At 41.5% G+C, this 23,025-nt stretch overlaps 1 protein-coding gene across 2 annotated transcripts in view; it reads left to right on the forward strand.

Moving 5' to 3' along the window:
- Window positions 1-22,613, forward strand: part of sdk2a (sidekick cell adhesion molecule 2a) — a 438,915-nt gene extending 416,302 nt beyond the window's left edge. For both annotated transcript variants that reach the window (XM_057817593.1, XM_057817594.1), the window contains exons 44-46: window positions 454-598; window positions 10,431-10,560; window positions 22,056-22,613. In XM_057817593.1, coding sequence (XP_057673576.1) covers window positions 454-598; window positions 10,431-10,560; window positions 22,056-22,466 — 686 coding nt within the window. In that variant the 3' untranslated portion in view covers window positions 22,467-22,613. The remainder of the gene's footprint in view (window positions 1-453; window positions 599-10,430; window positions 10,561-22,055) is intronic.
- Window positions 22,614-23,025: the final 412 nt, after the last annotated feature.

Below are 23,025 nucleotides of genomic sequence, written 5' to 3' on the forward strand. Positions count from 1 at the left end.
AAAGCAAGTTGCTCTGCCCCACCCTGTACTTTCTGATTTCTGTAGCTCTCCACCAAACACATTTCATTTCAATTTTATTTTAGCGAGAAACATCACATCGATGCACATCATTTCCTTTCACGGCTGACACAAAACGATGTAGCGGTCCTTGAGCGTTTTTCCTACATTCTTACAGATCTGACCCCGAATTGAATGAGCTCTCCTTCGACTGTTTAGGAGAAACTCCTCGCAGTTATTAAAAAAATAGCATGTCCTTAACCTGACGGATCTAATCCTTCACAATAGCTTATTCCAACAGCTCACAGGCATGTGCAAATTCAAATGAAAACCCTCACCAAAGAGGTTATGTTGTCATTTTGCTAGCAAGTTTTCACAAAAGATGTCTTTGGTTAAACTTTGCAGAGAGAAGCAATTGGTGTTTATATTTTTTGTGCTCTCTGTTTCTCTCCCCAGGCAACCACTCCAACTGCACAGCTCTACCGCTGAGCCACGGCGAGATGGTGCGCCTGGACGAGGGTCGCTTCCCCTCGCTGGAGCTCAACAACAGACGCCTCTCGGTCAAAAACTCCTTTTGTCGCAAGAACGGCATCTACACGCGGTCAGTTCATTTCCTGCACCCCCGCCGGAGCATTGCTATGTTTTCTTTTCTAATGATGAGATATGGTTGGGAATTACATGCTGTTATGTCTTTCGCAATACTTCCTCTATCCAAAGAGAACAAACAGAGACTTATGATTTGGGTCCTCCTTCTTCCGCTCCCGTCGTTGATATTCAGCATATGAATGTTCGTGCAAGGAAGGGCCACACAATAGCGGCTAATTAGCATTCATAAGCTCCACCGTGTCCTCTTTGTCCGTCCATCATGGCTTTGGACAAAAAGTGCTCTTAGGGCTCTTAGTAGGACATTTTCCAAGTGGGAGAATTAAGATCAGCGTTGGTATGCGAGCACATCCTTCCAGTTGTCAGCTGGACTTTGTCAGGTTTCATGTTGAGGTAAACATGAGATAGGAGTTGTGTGAAGAAACTTGTTAACCTTCAGTGATGATAATATTATTTTTAGATGACAGTTTTCAAAACTTGTTTTAAACCATGACTAAATTGAAAACAGTGCAGGCGATATGACTTTTAAAATCAAGCTTTAGCAGTGACCCCGTTTGGCAAAGCTAAATACACTGCTGGTCAAAAGTATTGGCACCCCTGCAATTCTGTCAGATAATGCTCAATTTCTCCCAGAAAATGATTGCAATTACAAATGCTTTGGTCGTAATGTCTTCATTTATTTTGCTTGCAATGAAAAAACACAAAAGAGAATGAGAAACAACAATAAAATCATGATCATTTTACACAAAACTCCAAAAATGGGCTGGACAAAAGTATTGGCACCCTCAACCTAATACTTGGTAGCACAACCTTTAGACGAAATAACTGCGAACAACCGCTTCCGGTATCCATCAATGAGTTTTTTTAGAATGCTCTGCTGGAATTTTAGACCATTCTTCTTTGGCCAACTGCTCCAGGTCTCTGAGATTTGAAGGGTGCCGTTTTCAGATCTCTCCACATGTGTTGTATGGGATTCGGGTCTGGACTCATTGCTGGCCACTTTAGAAGTCTCCACTGCTTTCTCTCAAACCATTTTCTATTGTGTTTTGGGTCATTGTCCTGCTGGAAGACCCATGACCTCTGAGGGAGACCCAGCTTTCTCACACTGGGCCCTACATTATGCTGCAAACTTTGTTGGTAGTCTTCAGACTTTGGGGTGGGTGGATGGATGGATGGATGGATGGATGGATGGATGGATGGATGGATGGATGGATGGATGGATGGATGGATGGATGGATGGATGGATGGATGGATGGATGGATGGATGGATGGATGGATGGATGGATGGATGGATGGATGGATGGATGGATGGATGGATGGATGGATGGACGGATTCGGGATGGATGGTTGGATGGATGATTTAGGATGGATGGATGGATGGATGGATGGATGGATGGATGGATGGTTGGATGGATGATTTAGGATGGATGGATGGATGGATGGATGGATGGATGGATGGATGGATGGGTGGTTGTGTGGGTGGAGGGATAGATGGTTGGATGGATGGATGTAGGGATTCGGGATGGGTGGGTGGATGGATGGATTTGGGTTGAGTGGATGGATGGAGGGATTCGGGATGGATGGACGGACGGACGGACGGATGGATGGGTGGGTGGATGGATGATTCGGGATGAGTGGGTGGATGGATGGATTCGGGATGGATGGATGGATGGAGGGATTCAGGCCAATTCAGAATCGGGTGAAAATAGATGTTTTTTTTTTTATTTAAGAAAATATATTTATGTTTTTCTACTTCATGCTCATACAGCTTCTCAATCTCCCTCCTGCTGCTTTTCTTGGTAGGCAGTGCACTGGAGTTTGCTTGTTAAAGTTCACGATGATTGACAGGCGTTGAAGCTATGATCTTGCCAGAGAAGCTTTGTGGCACTAACTTGAAAGGCGTGTTAATCATCGTTTAGCTTGTTAAACACTGGCGGTAGTGGTGACAACTAGGGTTGTTCCGATCATGTTTTTTTGCTCCCGATCGTTTTAGTTTGAGTATCTGCCGATCCCGATATTTCCCGATCCGATTGCTTTTTTTTTGCTCCCAATTCAATTCCAATCATTCCCGATAATTTTTCCCGATCATATACATTTTGGCAATACATTAAGAAAAAAATGAATAAAACTTATTTTTTAGTCTGAACGGGTTAATTAATACAAGCAATTTTCTACATTATTATTGTTAAAAAATACTTCACATCATGAAGGCAGCACGGTGGGACAGTAACATGTTTAAAACTTTTTTTTTTTTTTTATTGGGAAAACTTACTATTTAGCTCAAGTGTAATTAGTAGAGATGTCCCGATCACGTCATTTTCAAAGTATCGGAATCGGCAAAAAAAATATCGGACATGTTTTTTTAAAATATATATATATTTTTTTTAATTGAATAGTTTTCTAATTGTATTTAATATTACAGACATAATGTGTTACACTCATCCAGAGTCTTTAGTTTAGGCTTAAAGTAGGGTTATCAAATTTATCGCGTTAACGGCGGTAGTTAATATTTTTAATTTATCACGTTAAAATATTTAACACAATTAACGCATGCGCCGCACAACCCACTCACGCATTGTCGCGTTCAATCTTTAATGGCGCTGTTATACCTGTATATAGAGCTAAAAGGCAACGTAAAATGAGTAGAGTGAATTTTGGCAGCCTTTGGAGACTTTTTTCAATTAGCTAAAGCTTTACAATCCCTCTCCCAACGATTAGAAATATCGTGGGACGCAATGTGGGGAAGAAAGGTAGTAGTTGATCTTTTTCTTAACACCCTATGTTATTTCCCAACGCAGAGAAGATATATCAATTGTTACCACTACGCACAGTCATGGTTGCACTTCCCATCATGCATTTGGGCAGAACAGTTAAATGGCTACAGTATCATATACTGAAAGCTCAACAAATACACTAGATGGCAATATTTAGTCACAATATACAAAGTTACATTTATCCTTTAAGAATTACAAGAGTTACTATCAGTGGATCCCTCTCACAGAAAGAATGTTAATAATGTAAATGCCATCTTGAGGATTTATTGTCATAATAAACAAATACAGTACTTATGTACTGTGTGTTGAATGTATATATTCGTCCGAGTTTTATTCATTTTTTTCTTAATGAATTCCTAAAATGTAAATGATCGGGAAAAATTATCGGGAATGATTGGAATTGAATCGGGAGCAAAAAAAAAAAAAAAATACATCAACATTGGACACACTGTTAGCTATCTGCGAACTTACAGTTTACATTTTCCCCATGTTTGGTCAATGAAATATGTCTATTTATTCATTTCTCCTCAATTAACAATCTTATATTGTCTTAAAATTGCCCAGTTTTAACGTTGATTGCTGTTAATGCCACTGAAATATGGCAGCCGAAGAGTTAAAACATCATCGTTCTTATCCGGTGCTGTGTATAATCTTCAGTTCATGTAAAGCAGGCTTTAAGATGATGAGAGTTTGCACAATGTTCTCCTTGACCAAGGAGGCGATGAAAGCATGTCGAGACACTCTTTGAAGCCCTGCAGCCTGACATTGTACTCTTTGCTAATGAGTGGACCCCTAAGCAAGAGACATTGGAGGAGGGGGCACCCCAACCCCCTCATGGGATGTTCCTACACAGTCGAAACTAGAGGAAAAGTTTAAATAATTCAAAGCTTGCTAGCAGTATTTTGTAGTGTGATCTGGTGTTCTTGCTTTCAACTGTCCAACTCTTGGAGGTTGTTTTCTTCTCTCAGTCCGCCCACTCGCGTAATCCCCTTTTTACCCTTAAAGGAGATGTCCCTTTGTTGTGTCAAGCTTCTCACAGTCGCTGTCAAATAGTCTCCGGAAGACATTGATTTAGCCGTATGTGTCTCATTTAGTGATGCTTTTTTTTCCCTCTTCATTTTCATTATAGTCAAGCTGCTCTGCCCTATGAATTAATATTGCGCTTGACATTGCCGTCCTTTTACGCTTGTCTGCTTCGCCCCTCGTCGTGCAACACTTTGCCTTTGTTTTTTCATGACACGAATAGAGAATTATCCTGTTTCAGTGCCGTTGAAGGTGATAGCAGACAATTGGCCTCGAGTCACAAATTTGATGACCCGCAACTCGACTCAGATTTGAAGAAAAAAACGCACTCGGACTTGACTCGCTTTAACTGGGAGGGTCTATGACTCGACTCGACTCGTGAGGCAATAACTCGAGACTCGACTCGACACGTGAGACTATGACTCAAGACTCAACAGGCTGACTCAAAAATTTAATCTTAGATTGTTTCTCACCTGTCAGTGATAGGCTTGGTCGCCTTGGCCACTCTCGCCACGCCCTCACGGAACCAACCCAATCAAAAATCAATCAAATTGCAGACTATTCTGCATTTTTTTTACATTGCCTAATATTGCCAGTAAGGTTTCCTTCAAAGATTTGGTGGGTGGGCTGGTAAACATTGGTGAAGGCCTTAAACTGTGACTCAACTTGACAACCTTTTGACTTTTGACAACTCGTCTTTACAACCTTGTGACTCGGTTCGACTCAACATGGCCTCGAGACTCGACTCAACGTAATCTATTGACTCGACTCGGCCTAACCTTATGACTCGACTTGACTCGAAATAACCTCATGATTCGAATCAACTCGACTTAACCTCATGATGCGACATAACCTCGTTACTCGACTGAACTCGACATAACCTCGTTACTCGACTCAACTCAACCTCGTGTCTCGACTTGACTCGACCTTACCTCCTGACTCGACTCTACTTAACCTCGTGACTCAATTCGACTTAATCTTATGGCTCGACTCGACATGACCTCATGATTCGACTCAACTCGCCTTAACCTCGTGACTCAACTTGACTCGACATAACCTCATGACTCGACTTGACCCGCCTTAACCTCATGTGCGACATAACCTCGTTACTCGACTCAACTCAACATAACCTCGTTACTCGACTCGACATAACCTCCTAACTCGACTCTACATAACCTTGTGACTCGACTCGACATTACCTCCTGACTCGACTCTACTTAACCTCGTGACTCAATTCGACTTAACTTTATGGCACGACTCGACTCGACATAACCTCATGATTCGACTCAACTCGCCTTAACCTCGTGACTCAACCTTGTGACTCGATTTGACATAACTTCGTGACTCGACTCGACATAACCTCATGACTCGACTAACCCTCGTGACTCGACTCGACTTAACCTTGTGGCTCAACTCGACATAACCTCATGATTCTACTCAACTCTCCTTAACCTCATGACTTGACTCGACTTAACCTTATGACTTGACTCGACAACCTCGTGACTCGACTCAACTCGACATAACCTCATGACTCAACTCAACTCGACCTAACCTCGTGACCCGACTTGAACCAACAGGACCTCGTGACTCGACTCAACTCGACATAACCTCGTTATTCGACTCAACTCAAACTCGTGACTCGATTTGACATAACCTCGTGACTCGACTTGACCCGACATAACCTCGTGACTCCACTCAACTCAACATAACCTCGTGACTCGACTTAACTCGACATAACCTCTTGACTCGACTCAACTCGACCTAACCTCGTGACCCGACTCAACTCAACCTAACCTCGTGACCCAACTTGAACCGACAGAACCTTGTGACTCGACTCAACTCGACATAACGTCGTTACTCGACTCAACTCAACCTGGTGACTCGACTTGACTTAAACCTGTGACTCGACTCGACATAACCTCATGACTCGACCTAACCTCGTGACCCATCTTGAACTGACAGAACCTCGTGACTCGACTCAACTCGACCCAACCTCGTTACTTGACTCAACTCAACCTCGTGACTCGAGTTGACTTAACCTCGTGACTCGACTCAACTCGACCTAGCCTCGTGACCTGACTTGAACCGACAGAACCTCGTGACTCGACTCGACTCAACCTCGTGACTCGATTTGACATAACTTCATGACTCGACTCGACATAACCTCATGACTCGACTAACCCTCGTGACTCGACTCGACTTAACCTTGTGGCTCGACTCGACTCGACATATCCTCATGATTCTACTCAACTCGCCTTAACCTCATGACTCGACTCGACATAACCTTGTGACTCGACTCGACATAACCTTGTGACTTGACTCAACTCGACATAACCTCTTGATTTGACTCAACATAACCTCGTGACCCGACTTAAGCCGACATAACCTCGTGACTCGACTCAACTAGACATAACTTTGTTACTCGACTCAACTCTACCTCGTGACTCGACTTGACATAACCTCACGACTTAACCTTATGGCTCGACTCAACTTGACTCGATATAACCTCATGATTCGACTTAACTCGTCTTAACTTGTGCATTTGTTTGGGTGATAAACGTCTAATCCATTTGCCCGACACAGATCTATCGCCATCGATAGCAGCGAATTAGTTAAATAGCAAGCATACCGGGCATGTACTGACCCTTTTGTTCAGCCTCCCTGGACACCTGAATCAAAGTTTACTGACCTCGAAGACATCAGACGAAAAAGAAGCGCTCTTCTCATCTTCCCATTCATGATTTTTTGTTGTTTTTACTTGAGTGGAGTTCATAAAAGGCCTTGACGCTAATATAATGTTGTGGTTGGGGAGCCACGCTCAGTTGCACGTTTTCTAAAGGGAGATTAGTCCAGTTTAGGTGTGTGGCTTTTTTTCCCCTTAAACTTCAACACATGTGTTATTTGAATCAAAATTGCTGTTTCTTTTGAGCAGAACACTTAAGTACTTTTAATTTCCATGATTAGATCAATTGGTCATGCGCAAAAAACAAAAGCTGGTGAGGAAATTAAAAACAAACTAGGTTTCATTAGATATTTTTTCCCAATTACCGTAACATTCGGACGAGAAGCCGCTACTTTTTTTCCCTCATTTTGAATCCTGCGATTTTTAATCCAGTGCAGTTTATTTGTTGATTTATTTGGGTTAATAGGTAACACATTATTTAACACTGGCATCATGAGACTGTCATAAGACTCCCATAATTATGACATGACATTGTCATGGGCATTAATGAATGCTTATGACAGATGTCATTAAGTGTTATTGGGCAAATTTTGTCACTAACTCTATGTCTAGCTCGGATCTTTTGCATCCATTCAAAAGTGATATAATTTGCTGGATCGCATTAAGTGACATCTGTCATAAGCATTCATTAATGCTCATGCCAGTGTCATGTCATAATTATGACGGTCTTATGTCGCCGGTGTCAAATAAAGTGTGACTGGTTAATATCTTTTGGTGTATATATCCCATAATACAGCAAGGACAGCTGAGGCTTAGAGTCCGGTGCGGTTTATCGATGAACAAATGCTGTTTTCTCGTGCTGCAATGATTAATCAATTAACTTGAGTAATTCGATTAGAAAAAAGCTTCCATTCAAATTTCACTGCTTTGAGGATATATTTAGAGTGGTGCTGTAATGATTTGTTTTGAAAGTGTTTGCATTTAGTTTTATTGATTTGGGTGGACGCACTACCCTCTAGTGGCAACAGTGAATATAACATAACTAGGGTTGTTCCAATCATGTTTTTTTGCTCCCGATCCAATCCCGATCGTTTTAGTTTGAGTATATGCCGATCCCGATATTTCCCGATCCGACTGCTTTTTTTTTGCTCCCGATTCAATTCCAATCATTCCCGATCATTTTTCCCGATCATATACATTTTGGCAATGCATTAAAAAAAAATGAATAAAACTCGGACGAATATATACATTCAACATACAGTACAAAAGTACTATATTTGTTTATTATGGCAATAAATCCTCAATATGGCATTTACATTATTAACATTCTTCCTGTGAGAGGGATCCACGGATAGAAAGACTTGTGACTTTGTATATTGTGACTAAATATTGCAATCTAGTGTATTTGTTGAGCTTTCAGTAAATGATACTGCAGCCATTCAACCCAAATGCATGATGGGAAGTGGAACCATTACAGTGCGTAGTGCTACCAATTGATATATCTTCTCTGCGTTGGGAAATAACATAAGGTGTTAAGAAAAAGATCAATTGCTACCTTGCTTCCCCACATTGCTTCCCATGATATTTCTAATCGTAGGGAGGGGGATTGTAAGGCTTTAGCCATTACAGATTGAGCGCGACAATGCGTGAGTGGGTCGTGCAACGCATGCATTAATTGCGTTAAATATTTAACGTGATACATTATTAAAAAATTAAATAACGCCATTATCGGGATAAGTTTGATAACCCTACCTTAAGCCTAAACTAAAGACTCTGGATGAGTGTAACATATTATGTCTGTAACGTTAAATACAATTAGAAAATGATTTAATTAAAAAAAAACATATATATATATATATATATAAAAAAGGCATGGCCGATATTTTTTTGCCGATTCCGATAGTTTGAAAATGACGTGATCGGACCCGGTCGATCGGGACCTCTCTAATGTGTTTATATTTTACAAATGTGATGTAGTATTCATTTATATTGTATATTTTATGTTGTATAACTTTAGTTCCTATGTGAATATTAGTTCCTACTTGTTTTGTTGTGGTAGGAGGGTTTTATATTGAACACGGGGCCGTGTTGGTTATTATTATAGCAGAGAAGACAGCAGTAAATCACCAAAGACAAGTCAACTGTGCCCCGATCTACCACTCAAGAGAGCTGATGGACTCAAAAAGTGGGTTACGATTGCATATTAGTTTGAAAATCGACCGGATCCACCGTATTTTTACACGAGTGACTTCCGGTCTGCCCTATCCTAGCTACCGGTAGTAGTATTGACGCAGGAGGGTCGCGTCTCGCGTCCAATAATAAACTCTGCCATTCTTTTCGCGTGCGTCGTGTTGAGCCGCTTCTGGGACGCGTCTAACACACAGCCGCACTGCGACTGGTGTGCATTGGCTGATTGACTTTAACGACCGCGTTTCACTGCATTCTCGTGGCGGCCACGTTGTCGCGCCGTTGACGTTTCTGGGTTATTCTGTCCTACCGTGTTGGTCCTCATTATAGTAGAGAAGACTGAGTAAATATAATCTACGCAAAGAAACTGTAAACCGATCGACTCACAGCCTCGAAAAGTAAGGGTTACATTACGTCAGAAACTCGTTCGGTACGCCTCCGTTCCGAACCGAGCACCACGTACCGAAACGGTTCAATACAAATACATGTACCGTTACACCCTTAACAGAAAGTGATCCATAAATGCCCCAAAATGAACAGGAAGGGGACCGAAAATCAACAGGAAATGACCCGAAATGCCCCACAATTAATTCATTGGCTGCCACTGATAGCTATAGACGTGCAATCCGGAATGAACAGACCGTTCATTGGCTGCCCCCAACATCAAACTGATTGGACGTCTGAACTCCTAGATTGATTTCCTGACCCATGTATCGATAATTGGTGTCTCGCCATGCCATGAGATCATCGTTACCTTGTATCGCAGATCGCATCGTGAGCTACCCAATGGTTCCTACCCCTCGCATATACTGACAAAACCCAGCTGAAAAAACTTGAGCACCTCAAGCAGCAACATCTACATCTTGACCATTTTGCACATCCTTTGTCATACTTGGTTTTTCCCACCGAAGCTCCTCTGGAAGCCTTTCATCCATCATCTGTGAGTAGTGTCTGTCACAAGATTGACAGAGCCTACTTATGTGTACTCAGGCATCAAAGTAAAGACATCTGAAGCAAAAGCTCCCAAAGGGGGGAAAAACAGGATTATAGAAAGACCTCATCTTACATATCCACCCGTCATGTGCCTTTCAGTTTGCGTTTAGTTCGCTTGCCGTATCTCTCGCTCTTTCCGTCATTTTTCGTTTCTCTATCTTGCATATCAGGTCGCCGCCAAGGCCCAGTCCTGGAAGTCTGCACTACTCTGACGAAGATGTGAGCACCAAATATAACGACTTGATTCCTGCCGAGAGCAGCAGCCTGACCGAGAAGCCGTCCGAGATATCAGATTCTCAGGTAAACTGTCACTAAAATAAGCACTCAATGGAGTAATCCATACCGAAGTACTGTTGCTGCAAAGTCACTCCAATGTGCCCTTTAACTGTGAAACCCCAACAAGGCTGTTCACACCGCCATAATGGTGGTGAATGAAGCATACCATTAAAATTGTTCCATGCACTAAATATTTTTTATTAGTCCATACAATTCATAATGTATTGACAGGGCGTGGGGCCGATAAATAGGGGGCCTGCATTGTTGGCAAGGCCGTCAAAGCTGGGCGACTGGAATCACAAACAAACAGCTTTTTTCGTTGAAAATTCTTGTGAAAATTCTCCTGAATTCTCTATAGATATGGACGTAAAACATGTAAAACAGTCTTGATTCTTGGTTAAAAGCAAAAAAAAACAAAAAACGTGCAGTTAGGATTTGTTTTAAGTAAATATGTCGAAGTACAATGCTAGCCTGTTAGTAAAGGTAGCTAGTGGCCGTCTGATGTAAACAGAGCCTTTCCGGTGAAGATTCTTGTGAATAAATGCTTAAATCCCTGAATTGTTTATAGCTATGGACGTAAAAGAGTCTCGATTCTTGGTTAAAAGCAAAAAAAAAAAAAAAAAACGTGCAGTTAGCATTTGTTTTAAGTAAATTAGGGCTGTCCCAAACGACTAATTTTCTCCCGATTAGTCAGCCGACTATTTTTACGATTAGTCGACTAATCTAATAATTTAAACAAAACAAATTTTAAAATGTTTTTTTTACTAATTTAGCAATGAAATTTTTGTTGACGCTTATCAATTCAAAAAAATATATTGGAACACTTAAATTATTAAAGTCCAAATAAACACGTAAATAACAATAATAAATCACAAATAAACAATGAGTTCAAATGCTGATAGAATTAACTAGTGTAGCATCCCGATTGGAAAGATGGTCTCTTAAACTGATGGTTTACAACTTCTATTCCGTCCTTGATGTAAACACACCGTAAGAGCTACGGTGTACACAAATAAAACAACACAATTAGAAATTGACAAAAACTTTTCACCATTTTCCTTTGAAACTTTATTTATATATCATTGAATTGCCTATATGAATTGCCTTTACCTTAAATTATTACCTTATCATTGACAATCTCTCCCTTGAGTGCAATCACTGTATATACTGTATATATTTATGACCTTTTAATCTTGTATAATTTTCTATACCATAAAATAAACCATAACATGAAATAAACCTTTCAATTAGCATTAAGAACAATACTAATAGCACTTATAGGCCGATTGTCAATGAAACATCATTTTTTAGTAAGGCGACAGCACCCTCTGGTGAACAAAAAATGAAAAAAATGAAAAATAAAATAAAAAAATTACAAACTGGGTGACGGCGCTTGGTGTTTATTCACGGCCGTCGTGCAGCCAAACTTGGCAATGAAGAGACAGGACAAAAGAGTGTACCCTCCTTTGTTTCTTTGAAATAAGTCAATGTTTTGGACACTCTGGTGCGCTTTTTTGGCTGTGTGCTGCTTTCCCCACTTACATACAGAGCATCCAACATTCTGAACTTTCCACACATATATTTTTTTAACCCTTCATTAACCGTCGACGGGATGTTGTGCTCGTCGACAGATTTACGGCATCGATGACGTCGACTATGTCGACTAGTCGGGACAGCTCTAAAGTAAATATGTCGAAGTACAATGCTAGCCTGTTACTGAATGTAGCTAGCGGCCGCCTGATGTAAACAGAGCCTTTCCGGCGAAGATTCTTGTGAATAAATGCTTAAATCCCTGAATTCTTTATAGCTATGTACGTAAAACAGTCTCGATACTTGGTTAAAAGCAACAAAAAAAAAAAAAAAAAAAAAAACGTGCAGTTAACATTTGTTTTAAATAAATATGTCGAAGTACAATGCTAGCCTATTACTGAATGTAGCTAGCGGCCGCCTGATGTAAACAGAGCCTTTCTGGTGAAGATTCTTGTGAATAAATGCTTGAATCCCTGAATTCTTTATAGATATGGATGTAAAACATTCTCGATTCTTGGTTAAAAGCCAAAATAATGTGCTGTTCGCATTTATTTTACGCAAATATGTCAAAGTACAATGCTAGACTGTTAGTGAATGTAGCTAGCAGCCATCATATTTAAACAGGGCTTTTCCAGTAAAAATTCTTGTGGATAAATGCTTAAATCCCCAAATTCTTTATGGATATGGACGTAAAACAGTCTTGATTCTTGGTTAAAAATATGCAGTGAGCATCCAAATTCAGCGTTAGACGGAGATAGGCCCCCCATGAGCCGGCCCTGCGCCCCGTGTCCCGTCAATACATTATGAAGTCTATGCTTTACTGATTACTTTATTATCAAAGTAACTAAGTTATTTTAAAACTAATTTATCTGTGATTTTTTTACCATTTTTTCTCCCTTTGCTGCCTCAACATAAGAATGACAACACAATCGCATGTATTTGACTTTCCGATAATTGAATTTAAAAAGGGCGGTCAGAATTTTTTCACAGAAGGCTTCATCTTTGAGTTGGCGGAGGTTAAATTAGTCGATCGAGTTGATTTCAACCACCATTGACTTGCGCTAGCTTAGCCACTCCAGAGCCCTGAAACTAACAAATAACTTACATACTGCATGGAATTTGTTGAAATCAACTCCACTGACTAATTAAAACCAGCTAACTCAAAGATTAAGCCTAATGTCAAAAATTCTAAACTTCGGGATTGGGGTTAACAGCATATCAGTGCTAATGTAAAACAATGCAAAGTGATTGCACAAAAATCAACAACACACAAATTATTGTGCAATAAACTGCAATAAACACAAAGGGGCCAGGTGCGAATGTGCGCGCACAACCCGGAATTAGGCAGTACACACACGCGGTCAATTTAGCCACAAAACGTGGCGGCAACTCAGTACTTTACACTCAATAGTGACTTACAACACATTCCGAAGATGCTAAACGAACACGTCACCTCACGGCATAAATGTGCAACACGAATATGATGTTAAAAATGCTTGGCGAGGAGCGATGACTATCCGCCGTTGCAGCGGAAAAGCTACGAAACGGCCGCACATTTAACAGCTCCAGCGTATCGCTGGAACCTTCCAAAATGAAGGAAAAATACCCACCTACATTCATGGACGCACACAGATCAACATTTCCTCGCGCATCTCAACAGGTGGCTGCACCCCGCGTTAGTCATGCCTTTCTCAGTCCCAAAACACTTTGCGCGTGTGACTCGAGACCAAAACAAGAACTATGAGCCGTTTACATGGAAACGAACGCATAGTTGGAACCTTTCCAGCATTTTCTATTCAAAATGCTCTTTGTACATGACTGCAATATTCTTCATTCTACATACAGAACATCATGAGGCAATAACAAAAATAGTAACAAACAGACACTAGGGAAACTAATCAGATTTCTGGTTTAAAGGTAATCTGATTTCTAATGACAGCACTGATGGGGATGTGATGTGATTGCATTGTGGACTTGTGGTTACACGGCAGCTGGAGGGTGGGACTTGTCGTACTCATGTCCACTGCTACGAAATATTGGGTGTATTCCAGGGGTGTCAAACCAATTCCACAAAGGTCCGCAGTGGGTCCTGGTCTTTGTTCCAACAGATCCAGCACAGACAGTTCAACCAATGATGTTTCTGCTAAAACAAGCAGCATCTGACTGCAATCAACTGATTACACTTGTAAGACACCAGATTGGTGAAAATGTATTCATCTCATTTGGTTGGAATTAAATCCAACATCTTTAATCTGAATTGTTGCACTAATTTCAGTTACTGTATTATCATGGTCTCCTCCTGCTTGACAGTGAAGAAAATAAGTCTTAGAACACCCTGTGATTTTGCAAGTTCTCCTACTTAGAAATGATGGGATGAATGCACTGACTGCAGCACCACTGCACCACACAGATCTTCTCTCGATCAATCAGGTTTCTGGGCTGTCACTCAGAAACACGGAGTTTGAGCTTCCTCCAACGATTTTTTATTGGGTTTAGGTCCGAAAACTCCCCTCCAGAACCTTGATATGCTTTTTACGAAGCCACTCCTTGGTTATTCTGGCTGTCTGCTTCGGGCCATTGTCCTAATGGAAGACCCAATCATGACCCATTTTCAATACTCTTACTGAGTGAAGGAGGTTATTTCCCAAAATCTCAATACATGGCCCTGGTCATCATCTCCTTAATACAGTGTAGTCGTGTAGTTCCATATGCAGAAAAAGACCCCCAAAGCATGATGCTACCACCCCCATGCTTCACAGTAGGGATGGTGTTCTTGGGATGGTACTCATCATTCTTGTTATTTTAAACACTATGAGTGGAATTAAGAGCAAAAAGTTCCATTTTGATCTCATATGACCACATAACCTTCCTCTGGATCATCCAAATGGTCATTGGCAAAGTTAAAACAGGCCTGGACATGTGCTGGTTGATGCGGGGGAACCTTCCGTGCCATTCATGGTTTTAAACCATAAGGTCTTAATGTATTACCAACAATAACCTTGGAAATGGTGGCCCCAGCTCCTTTCAGGTAATGGACCAGCTCCTCCTGTGTAGTTCATGGCTGATTCCTCACCATTCTTAGGATCATTGAGACCCTACGAGGTACATCTTGCATGGAACCTCAATCCGAGGGAGATTGCAGTCATGTTTAGCTTCTTCAATTTTCTGATTATTGCTCCAATGGTGGATCGTATATCAACAAGCTGCTTGGTAATTGCCCCGTAACCCTGTCCAGCCCTGTAGAGGTCTACAATTCTGTCTCTGGTGTCTTTGGACTGCTCTTTGGTCTTGACCATGTTCGAAATTGGAGTCTTCCTGATTGTATGGGGTGGACAGGTGTTTATATGCAGTCAAACTTTGTTGGATTTTTCAAAGGCAACTAACAGGTCTTTGAGGCTCACAATTCCAGCTAATAGACAGATGTTCAAATACTTATTTGCAGCAGCGTAAAATAAATTGTTTAAAAATATTACACTGTGATTTCTGGATTTTGTCTTCTTAAGATTGTCTCTCACAGTGGACAAGCACTTACCATTAAAATTTCAAATCAGCCCATCATTTCTAAGTGGGAGAACTCAAAATCTTATTGTCCTCGCTGTATAATCCTTGTCCTAAAGACATGTTGCCTGGTTGTGGCTAACAGAACATCTCCCATGGGAATGAACCATGACAACCATTCCCATATGTCATTTTCCACTGAAACATCCCAAAGTCTTATGAACTTCAAACAAGAACCAGTTTGTGGCGGGATGTGGGAGGAATAATCGATTGCTTTGTATGTTAACCGAACGCTCCGAAGGAACGTCTCTTCCGGGAGGCACAAATACTTGTTATTGTCTTTCCCCGGCACGGGCCTCCCACTGTTTACCTGCCACTCGTGCAAATAAATGGCGCGTCAACATCTGTTAGCGCGGCGCGGTAGTAAAAGGCCGAGCCACTCGTCAGGCGCGCACAAACGTGTAATGTGGAGCCTAATTGCTCTCCTTTAACTGTTTGTGTTTCTCGGTGCGAGCCGTACCTCAGAGCGTCATTAAGCGCCGATGTTTCCTCGCATTAATCCTTGGTGTTGTCGCGCACGCATCTGTGAGTTAGACATTATATGCCCGATAGGAGCAATTATCTGTGCTCTGTAGATATTAGATATTTGGATTCATATATCACAAGTTGTCCTTTAATCCTTTGTAGGGTACTCAATTTAACTCATTGGCTACCATTGACGGTACTAGACGTTCAATCCATTTTGACAACAATAGTCGCTGGTAGGGTTGTTCCGATCATGTTTTTTTGCTCCCAATCCGATCCCAGTCGTTTTAGTTTGAGTATCTGCCGATCCCGATATTTCCCGATCCGATTGCTTATTTTTTGCTCCCGATTCAATTCCAATCATTCCCGATAATTTTTCCCGATCGTATACATTTTTGCAATGCATTAAGAAAAAAAATGAATAAAATTCGGACGTACTGTATTTGTTTAGTATGACAATAAATCCTCAAGATGGCATTTACATTATTAACATTCTTTCTGTGAGAGGGATCCACGGATAGTCTTGTAATTCTTAAAGGATAAATGTGACTTTGTATATTGTGACGAAATATTGCCATCTAGTGTATTTGTTGAGCTTTCAGTAAATGATACTGTAGCCATTTAACTGTTCTGCCCAAATGCATGATGGGAAGTGCAACCATGACTGTGCGTAGTGGCACCAATTGATATATCTTCTCTGCGTTGGGAAGTAACATAGGGTGTTAAGGAAAAAAAATCAACCACTACCGTTCTTCCCCACATTGCTTCCCACGATATTTCTAATTGTTGAGAGAGGGATTATAAGGCTTTAGCCAATTAAAAAGTGGCCCCAAAGACTGCCAAAATTCTCTCTACTTATTTTACGCTGCTTGTTAGCTCTATATATAGGTAAAACGGCGCAATTATAGATTGAACGCGACAATGCGTGAGTGGGTCGTGCAGCGCATGCGTTAATTGCATTAAATATTTTAACTTCTAAAAATTAATTACCGCCGTTTACACGATACATTTGCTAGCCCTACTTTAAGCCAAAACTAAAGACTCTGGATGAATGTAAGACATTTTGTCTGTAAGGTTAAATACAATTAGAAAACGATTTAATAAAAAAATATACGTATATATATTATAAAAAGGCATGTCCGATATTTTTTGCCGATTCCGATACTTTGAAAATGACGTGATCGGACCCGATCGATCGGGACATCTTTAGTCGCTGGTATTGTGGCCTAACCAATTGCGTCAAACGTTCAGCCCATAGGGTTGTTCGGCCTGACAGGTACGCTGTAGCTCATTCATACTGTACATCAGTACTTCTCAAATAGTGAGGCGCGCCCCCCACCCCACCCCAGGGGAAGACGGAGCAAATCCAGGGTTGGCGCATGTGACCTCGGAGAACATACTTTTTTGCCGTACTAGAATAAAGTGTACTTGCACATGCACGCAGTAGGTGGAAGTGGAGCAATCATTTTCAGAGTGTGCTTAGTATTATTGAACCAAACAAGAGCACACAACAAAGAGCACTGAAGATATGAAGAGCTAAGACAAAGACATATGACGAAGCGTATGTAGCATTTGGCTTTGACTTTTATACAAACAGTGGGAGACGAGGAAAAACCAGTCTGTTTAGCGCAGGGGTCCCCAACCTTTTTTGCACCACGGAACAGTGTGATTTGGGTCTCTTTTTCATGGACCGGTGTTCTGTCAAATTTTGCACCCTTATAAAATTTTGCTCCCAAAGCTTTTGTGGTGGTGAAAAAAGCCCTCTTTTATATTCAGTTGGACTCTCAATGTTATCCAACGGTGCTAAAAAACTATTTACATCATAAACATACATGCGCAACAAGAAAATGGCGTAAATTAATGTTTAACAAAACAGCGAAGTCGTTAAGTGAGAGAGCTACGTGCAGTTGTTGTGTGCAGCTAACATGGCAAATGTAAGTTAATATTCCTTTCTTTAAAGAAAGTTTGTAGCGTGTACTTTGGAATCGCTGCATTCGCAGTCATTTTTAACGTTATGCGCATGCCAAATTTGTCAGAACACCGGCAATGTGCGGCAGAAAAATACAGCAAATTTAAAATAACATTTGCTTTTAGCCCCGTTGTGTTAAGTGCAGGGAAAATACAACTCACCCGCTGAATCAGTGGGAGGCCTGAGCTTGTTTCGTTTGTTTCAGTGCTCTCCTAGCGATGTCAGGATATTTTGAAATTACTTTAATCCAGACCCTCAGTAGAGTTGTTGTCTCAAATGTAAGTTTAAGGTCGCCGTGATTTGCGATCTCTACAAGCTGATATTCCTGTTGCACAGACATGTTCGAATCTCTCGGTTTATTCACATACAGGTCACGAATCCACTCCTTTGCAGTTCGTGGGTCTTTAGTGATTAGGAAGTAGTAGTTGTTTTCTTCGAGGTTGTGGGCTCATCTACTGGCTCGTGAGGTTCCCTTTTCCCCGTAAAATAATCTGTCCAAACACGTCTGTTTTTCAGTCATTCTCTTGTGGGGGCTGCTTATTTCCTGGAACAAATGTGATGGGCGACGACCTACGTCATACGTTATTATCGAGGCCAAGCGCCCATAGATATACAAAACCAGAAAACTGCTAAGAGTCCAATCAATGCATTTCTATGACGATCTCCGATTCTGTAGTTGTATATCTAGAGTAAACAGGGATATTGGTGTGTTAAGCGGCACAAGCCAAAGTCTGTCGGCCAGAACACAGTCATTAATAAGTTATTTATTATTTCTGCGCGGCCCGGTACCGAATGCGCCACGGACCGGTACCGGTGTTTGCAGCGGACAGCAGGAAGCTAAATCAATTAAGACCTCACTTAAAGCAACATGTAGTTCAATGAAACCTTTTTTTTTTTTTTTTTTTTTATCTTCAGGGGGTCTGTATCGCTTTCACCAACATTTATTAACTTTGAGGAGGGTCGGAGAAACCCTGAAACACAAAAAAACTACAAATGTGCGTACTGCTTTACGGCATACGTCACTTACCCCATTCATTATAAAGACGGAAGTCGATGCGAATGCTCTCGCGTGAATTCTGCTAAGATGGCAGAGCAACAAAAAAGACAAAATGTTTTGTCCGAGGAGGAAAAAAAAGGGATGCATCCAGGATACTCAAGAATAAACATTGGCCCTGCAGTCACACGCTGTTGTGACTGCAAGGACATCACTTTCTTTGTGATGATAATACACACTCAGCAGGCAAACAGTACATTATTATTAGGGCTGTCAAACGATTAAAATTTTTGATCGAGTTAATTACAGCTTAAAAATTAATTAGTCGTAATTAATCGCAATATAAACCATCTATAAAATATGCCATATTTTTCTGTAAATTATTGTTGGAATGGAAAGATAAGACACAAGATGGATATATATACATTCAACATATGGTACATAAGTACTGTGTTTGTGTATTATAACAATAAATCAGCAAGATGGCATTAACATTAACATTCTGTTAAAGCGATCCATGGATAGAAAGACTTGTAGTTCTTAAAAGATAAATGTTAGTACAAGTTATAGAAATTTTATATTAAAACCCCTCTTAATGTTTTTGTTTTAATAAAATTTGTAAAATTTTCAATCAAAAAAAAAAAACTAGTAGCCCACCATTGTTGATGTCAATAATTACACAATGCTCATGGGTGCTGAAGCCCATAAAATCAGTCGCACCCAAGCGCCAGCAGAGGGCGACAAAACTCCAAAAAACACCGTGCTGTCATTTTAATCTTTTTGAGCGGGGCATGTGCGTTAATTGCTTCCAATATTTTAACGTGATTAATTTAAAAAATTAATTACCGCCCGTTAACGCGATAATTTTGACAGCCCTAATTATTATCAATTTATTAAACCCACCTGGACGCCAAGAACTGTATTGAAGGAATTCGGCCTCCCGGCCAAGCTGCCGGAACAGTGGCAAATCCCGCGCATCCAATCCGGTGTTAACCCTTTGTACTGACTCCATTTTGAACGGTTTAAAGAAGGCTCACCGAAAACAGGTTGACAATTTATTTGTCGACAATGGTCAAAAACAAGCCAAAACAGATGACGGAGAGACAATGCTGGATCCGGGGTCGGCAAAACAACGGCTACATAGAAATGTCCCTGAGAAGCGACCGTTGTTCGCTAAAATGTTCAGTCTTTTGAAAACTGCGGTGGAGTGGGCCGGGCGGAAGGCGTGCCTGGGTGTTGTCTTGGGATCATTCATCTGTGGCAGGTTTGGGTGTTCAAGTTTGTGCGTCATCCTTCATGGCTGGGACGGTGATGCCACGGCAACCGACGCATGTCTTGACGTCCAAGGCGCCGCGCTATCAAATTGTTGTCTTGGTAGGGCGACCCCATCGAAGAGTTGTTGACGTCATTTCATTCGCTTACCAGGCGAGGGCTGATAAGGTGATCCACTTTACTGTGTCAAAGGGCATGGATTGACGTCCCTCAACCTATGATTAAATGCTTTACTATAATGAATGTGTTAGACTAATGTAGACAGTTATATGGTGTCTGTGAGAAAGGTAACTATTTCCTTCAGTATGTGAAAAGTTTTCCAAGAGTTTAAGACGACACGCTAAATGATAATGCTAACGCGAACACTATGCTTATACTACAAGTTACATTAAGTGTGTGATGATCACTCAGCACTGACCTTTAAAGGCTAAAGCAACACGGCATATCTGGCCAAGATAAGAAAACAAAATTTTGCAAGCAGCACCTGACGTGTGGTTCACAAAAATCTAGAACTTGGAGAGGACACACGCTTATTCACCGGCCAGTGAGTAAGGCCTGATTTATGCTTCTGCATTCAGTTAACGGTGGAGCGATAGCAGAATAACGGCGTAGACCCTACGTCGCGATTGAGCATTCGAAGTTCTGCGTCAACACTAGAAAAAATGCCACTTCTAAAACGAATGAAAAATTACGTGAAATGAGATAAAATTAGCTTCTAACAAGAACATTTTGCCAATGGAATAAGCAGTTTTTGTCTCAGTAAGAATTCTTAAAATAAGACATCCATTCAGGATGAATGAGATCTTGAAACTAGTTATATTTTACTACTTCATCCTGAATTGATGTCTCATTTTAAGAATTCTTAGCAAGACAAAAATTGCTTGTTCGATTGGCAGAATTTCCTTACTTTTTCTCATTTCAAATTATTCTTTTTTTACCCGTTTTAGAAGTGCCATTTTTTGCAGTGAAGGGAACGCGTTGCTCTGTTATTCACCGCCAAACCACTAGAGAAGTGTGGCTTTGTCTTTGTATGGTTTTGGTGGACTCTTGGCCAATTACTTTAGTTTTGCTCCGGTCATGGACAGCAATGGCAACGGAGATGGAACTTGTGTATTTGCAGCTAATTAATAGTGAATAACATATGTGGTTCACACAAATTTAGAAGCGTGGGCGACACAGAAGAAGTTTGCGAATGTGTGAAAACGTAGGTGTAATTTTGCTGAACTGAGTGGCCCAATCACAGTCGTTTGACGTACACATCAGGACGCGTTGACGTGACGCGAAATCAGGATTTTTGGGAGGCGCTACGGCGTAGGGTCATAAATTGGGCATAAGTCCACCGTCACCGCAACACAGAAGCGAAAATCTGTGTGGGGTAGCGGGGGGTGTGCGGGTGGGTTAGCATGTCACATAAATAACAGGCCCAAACACTACTATGATGTGTGCTAACTACACATACAGTACGATAGGAAAATGTCACACATTGCGAACTTACGACGGAAACTATGACCAATTTTAATCTCGTTTTTGTCAGACAAAAACTGGCATCGTTCTCGTTGTCTTTTAGTCTCCCTGGACGCGTTTTTTAGCCCGTCATTGTCATGAAAAAAACTGTTCCTTGACGATAATTTTCGTAATCGTCATCGTTGACGATAACAACACTGTATTGAATGTATCCTAAGTTTTATTTGTTGCGAAACACAAAGCAACCGAATAATTTTGACTCCGCAGGGCAGCGACAGCGAGTACGAGATGGACCAGAGTCGACAGAAGACGCACTCCTTCGTCAGCCACTACATCAGCGACCCCACCTACTACAACTCGTGGCGGCGACAGCCCAAAGGCGTCTCCCGTCCGCCGGCCTACGGCTACTCTCAGGCCGAGCCCCCGGCAGAGCAAGAGTCACGGGGGCACCCGCCGCCCGTGCCCCCTCTTCCACCGCTAGTCCCGGCGAGCTCCCCGTCCCCGCAGCCCCTACCCCAAGGCCAAGGCACCCTGTTCAGGCCCAAAGGAAGCCGGACTCCCACCCCGTCCTTGCTGTCGGAACCCCCCAACCAGCACGGCGCCCTCTACCGCCCCCCCAGCAGCCTGGGTTGCGCCGCCGCCCCGCCACCCACTGCTGGGTTCTCCTCCTTCGTTTGACTCGCTCAAACAACAACCAGAAAACGACTCTTTCATTTGGTTTCTCTCCTCGGCAAAGTGTGTGCGTGGTTAATCAACGTGATGTTTATTTAATGAAAAAGACAATCATTTCAAGATTTTTATTTGTCACCCGAGGAGCTCCGAAAGACTCTTTCAAACTAAACGACGTGTTGTTTCTCAAGAGAGCTTTATAGGTGAGGTCGCCCGCTCGGATGGGTGAAAGCGGATACAAATGTTGGTTTGAATTTAAAAAGAGAAAAACAACAACAACAAAAAAACAAGGACAACAACGGTGAGAAACAGAGGCAGTAAACAGTCACTGCTCCACTGCCTTCCCCTTTTTCTCACTGGGCCTGATCGTTGTGTTTACGATATGTACTCGTGTCATATTGTTTACCGGCTATTTATATGAATACGCTTCAAGCTGACTAGTCACATTCGAGCATTGCGGCACGTTTCTGCGGGGTTAGCGTTGGGAAGTAATGTGTCCATTTGTTTGCTGCTGCAGTAGATAGCTATACCAACTATAACCTTTTTGTTTTTAAGAAACTGTGTGTCG

Source organism: Corythoichthys intestinalis, chromosome 16 (genome assembly GCF_030265065.1).
Source record: "Corythoichthys intestinalis isolate RoL2023-P3 chromosome 16, ASM3026506v1, whole genome shotgun sequence".
NCBI classification, from domain to species: domain Eukaryota; kingdom Metazoa; phylum Chordata; class Actinopteri; order Syngnathiformes; family Syngnathidae; genus Corythoichthys; species Corythoichthys intestinalis.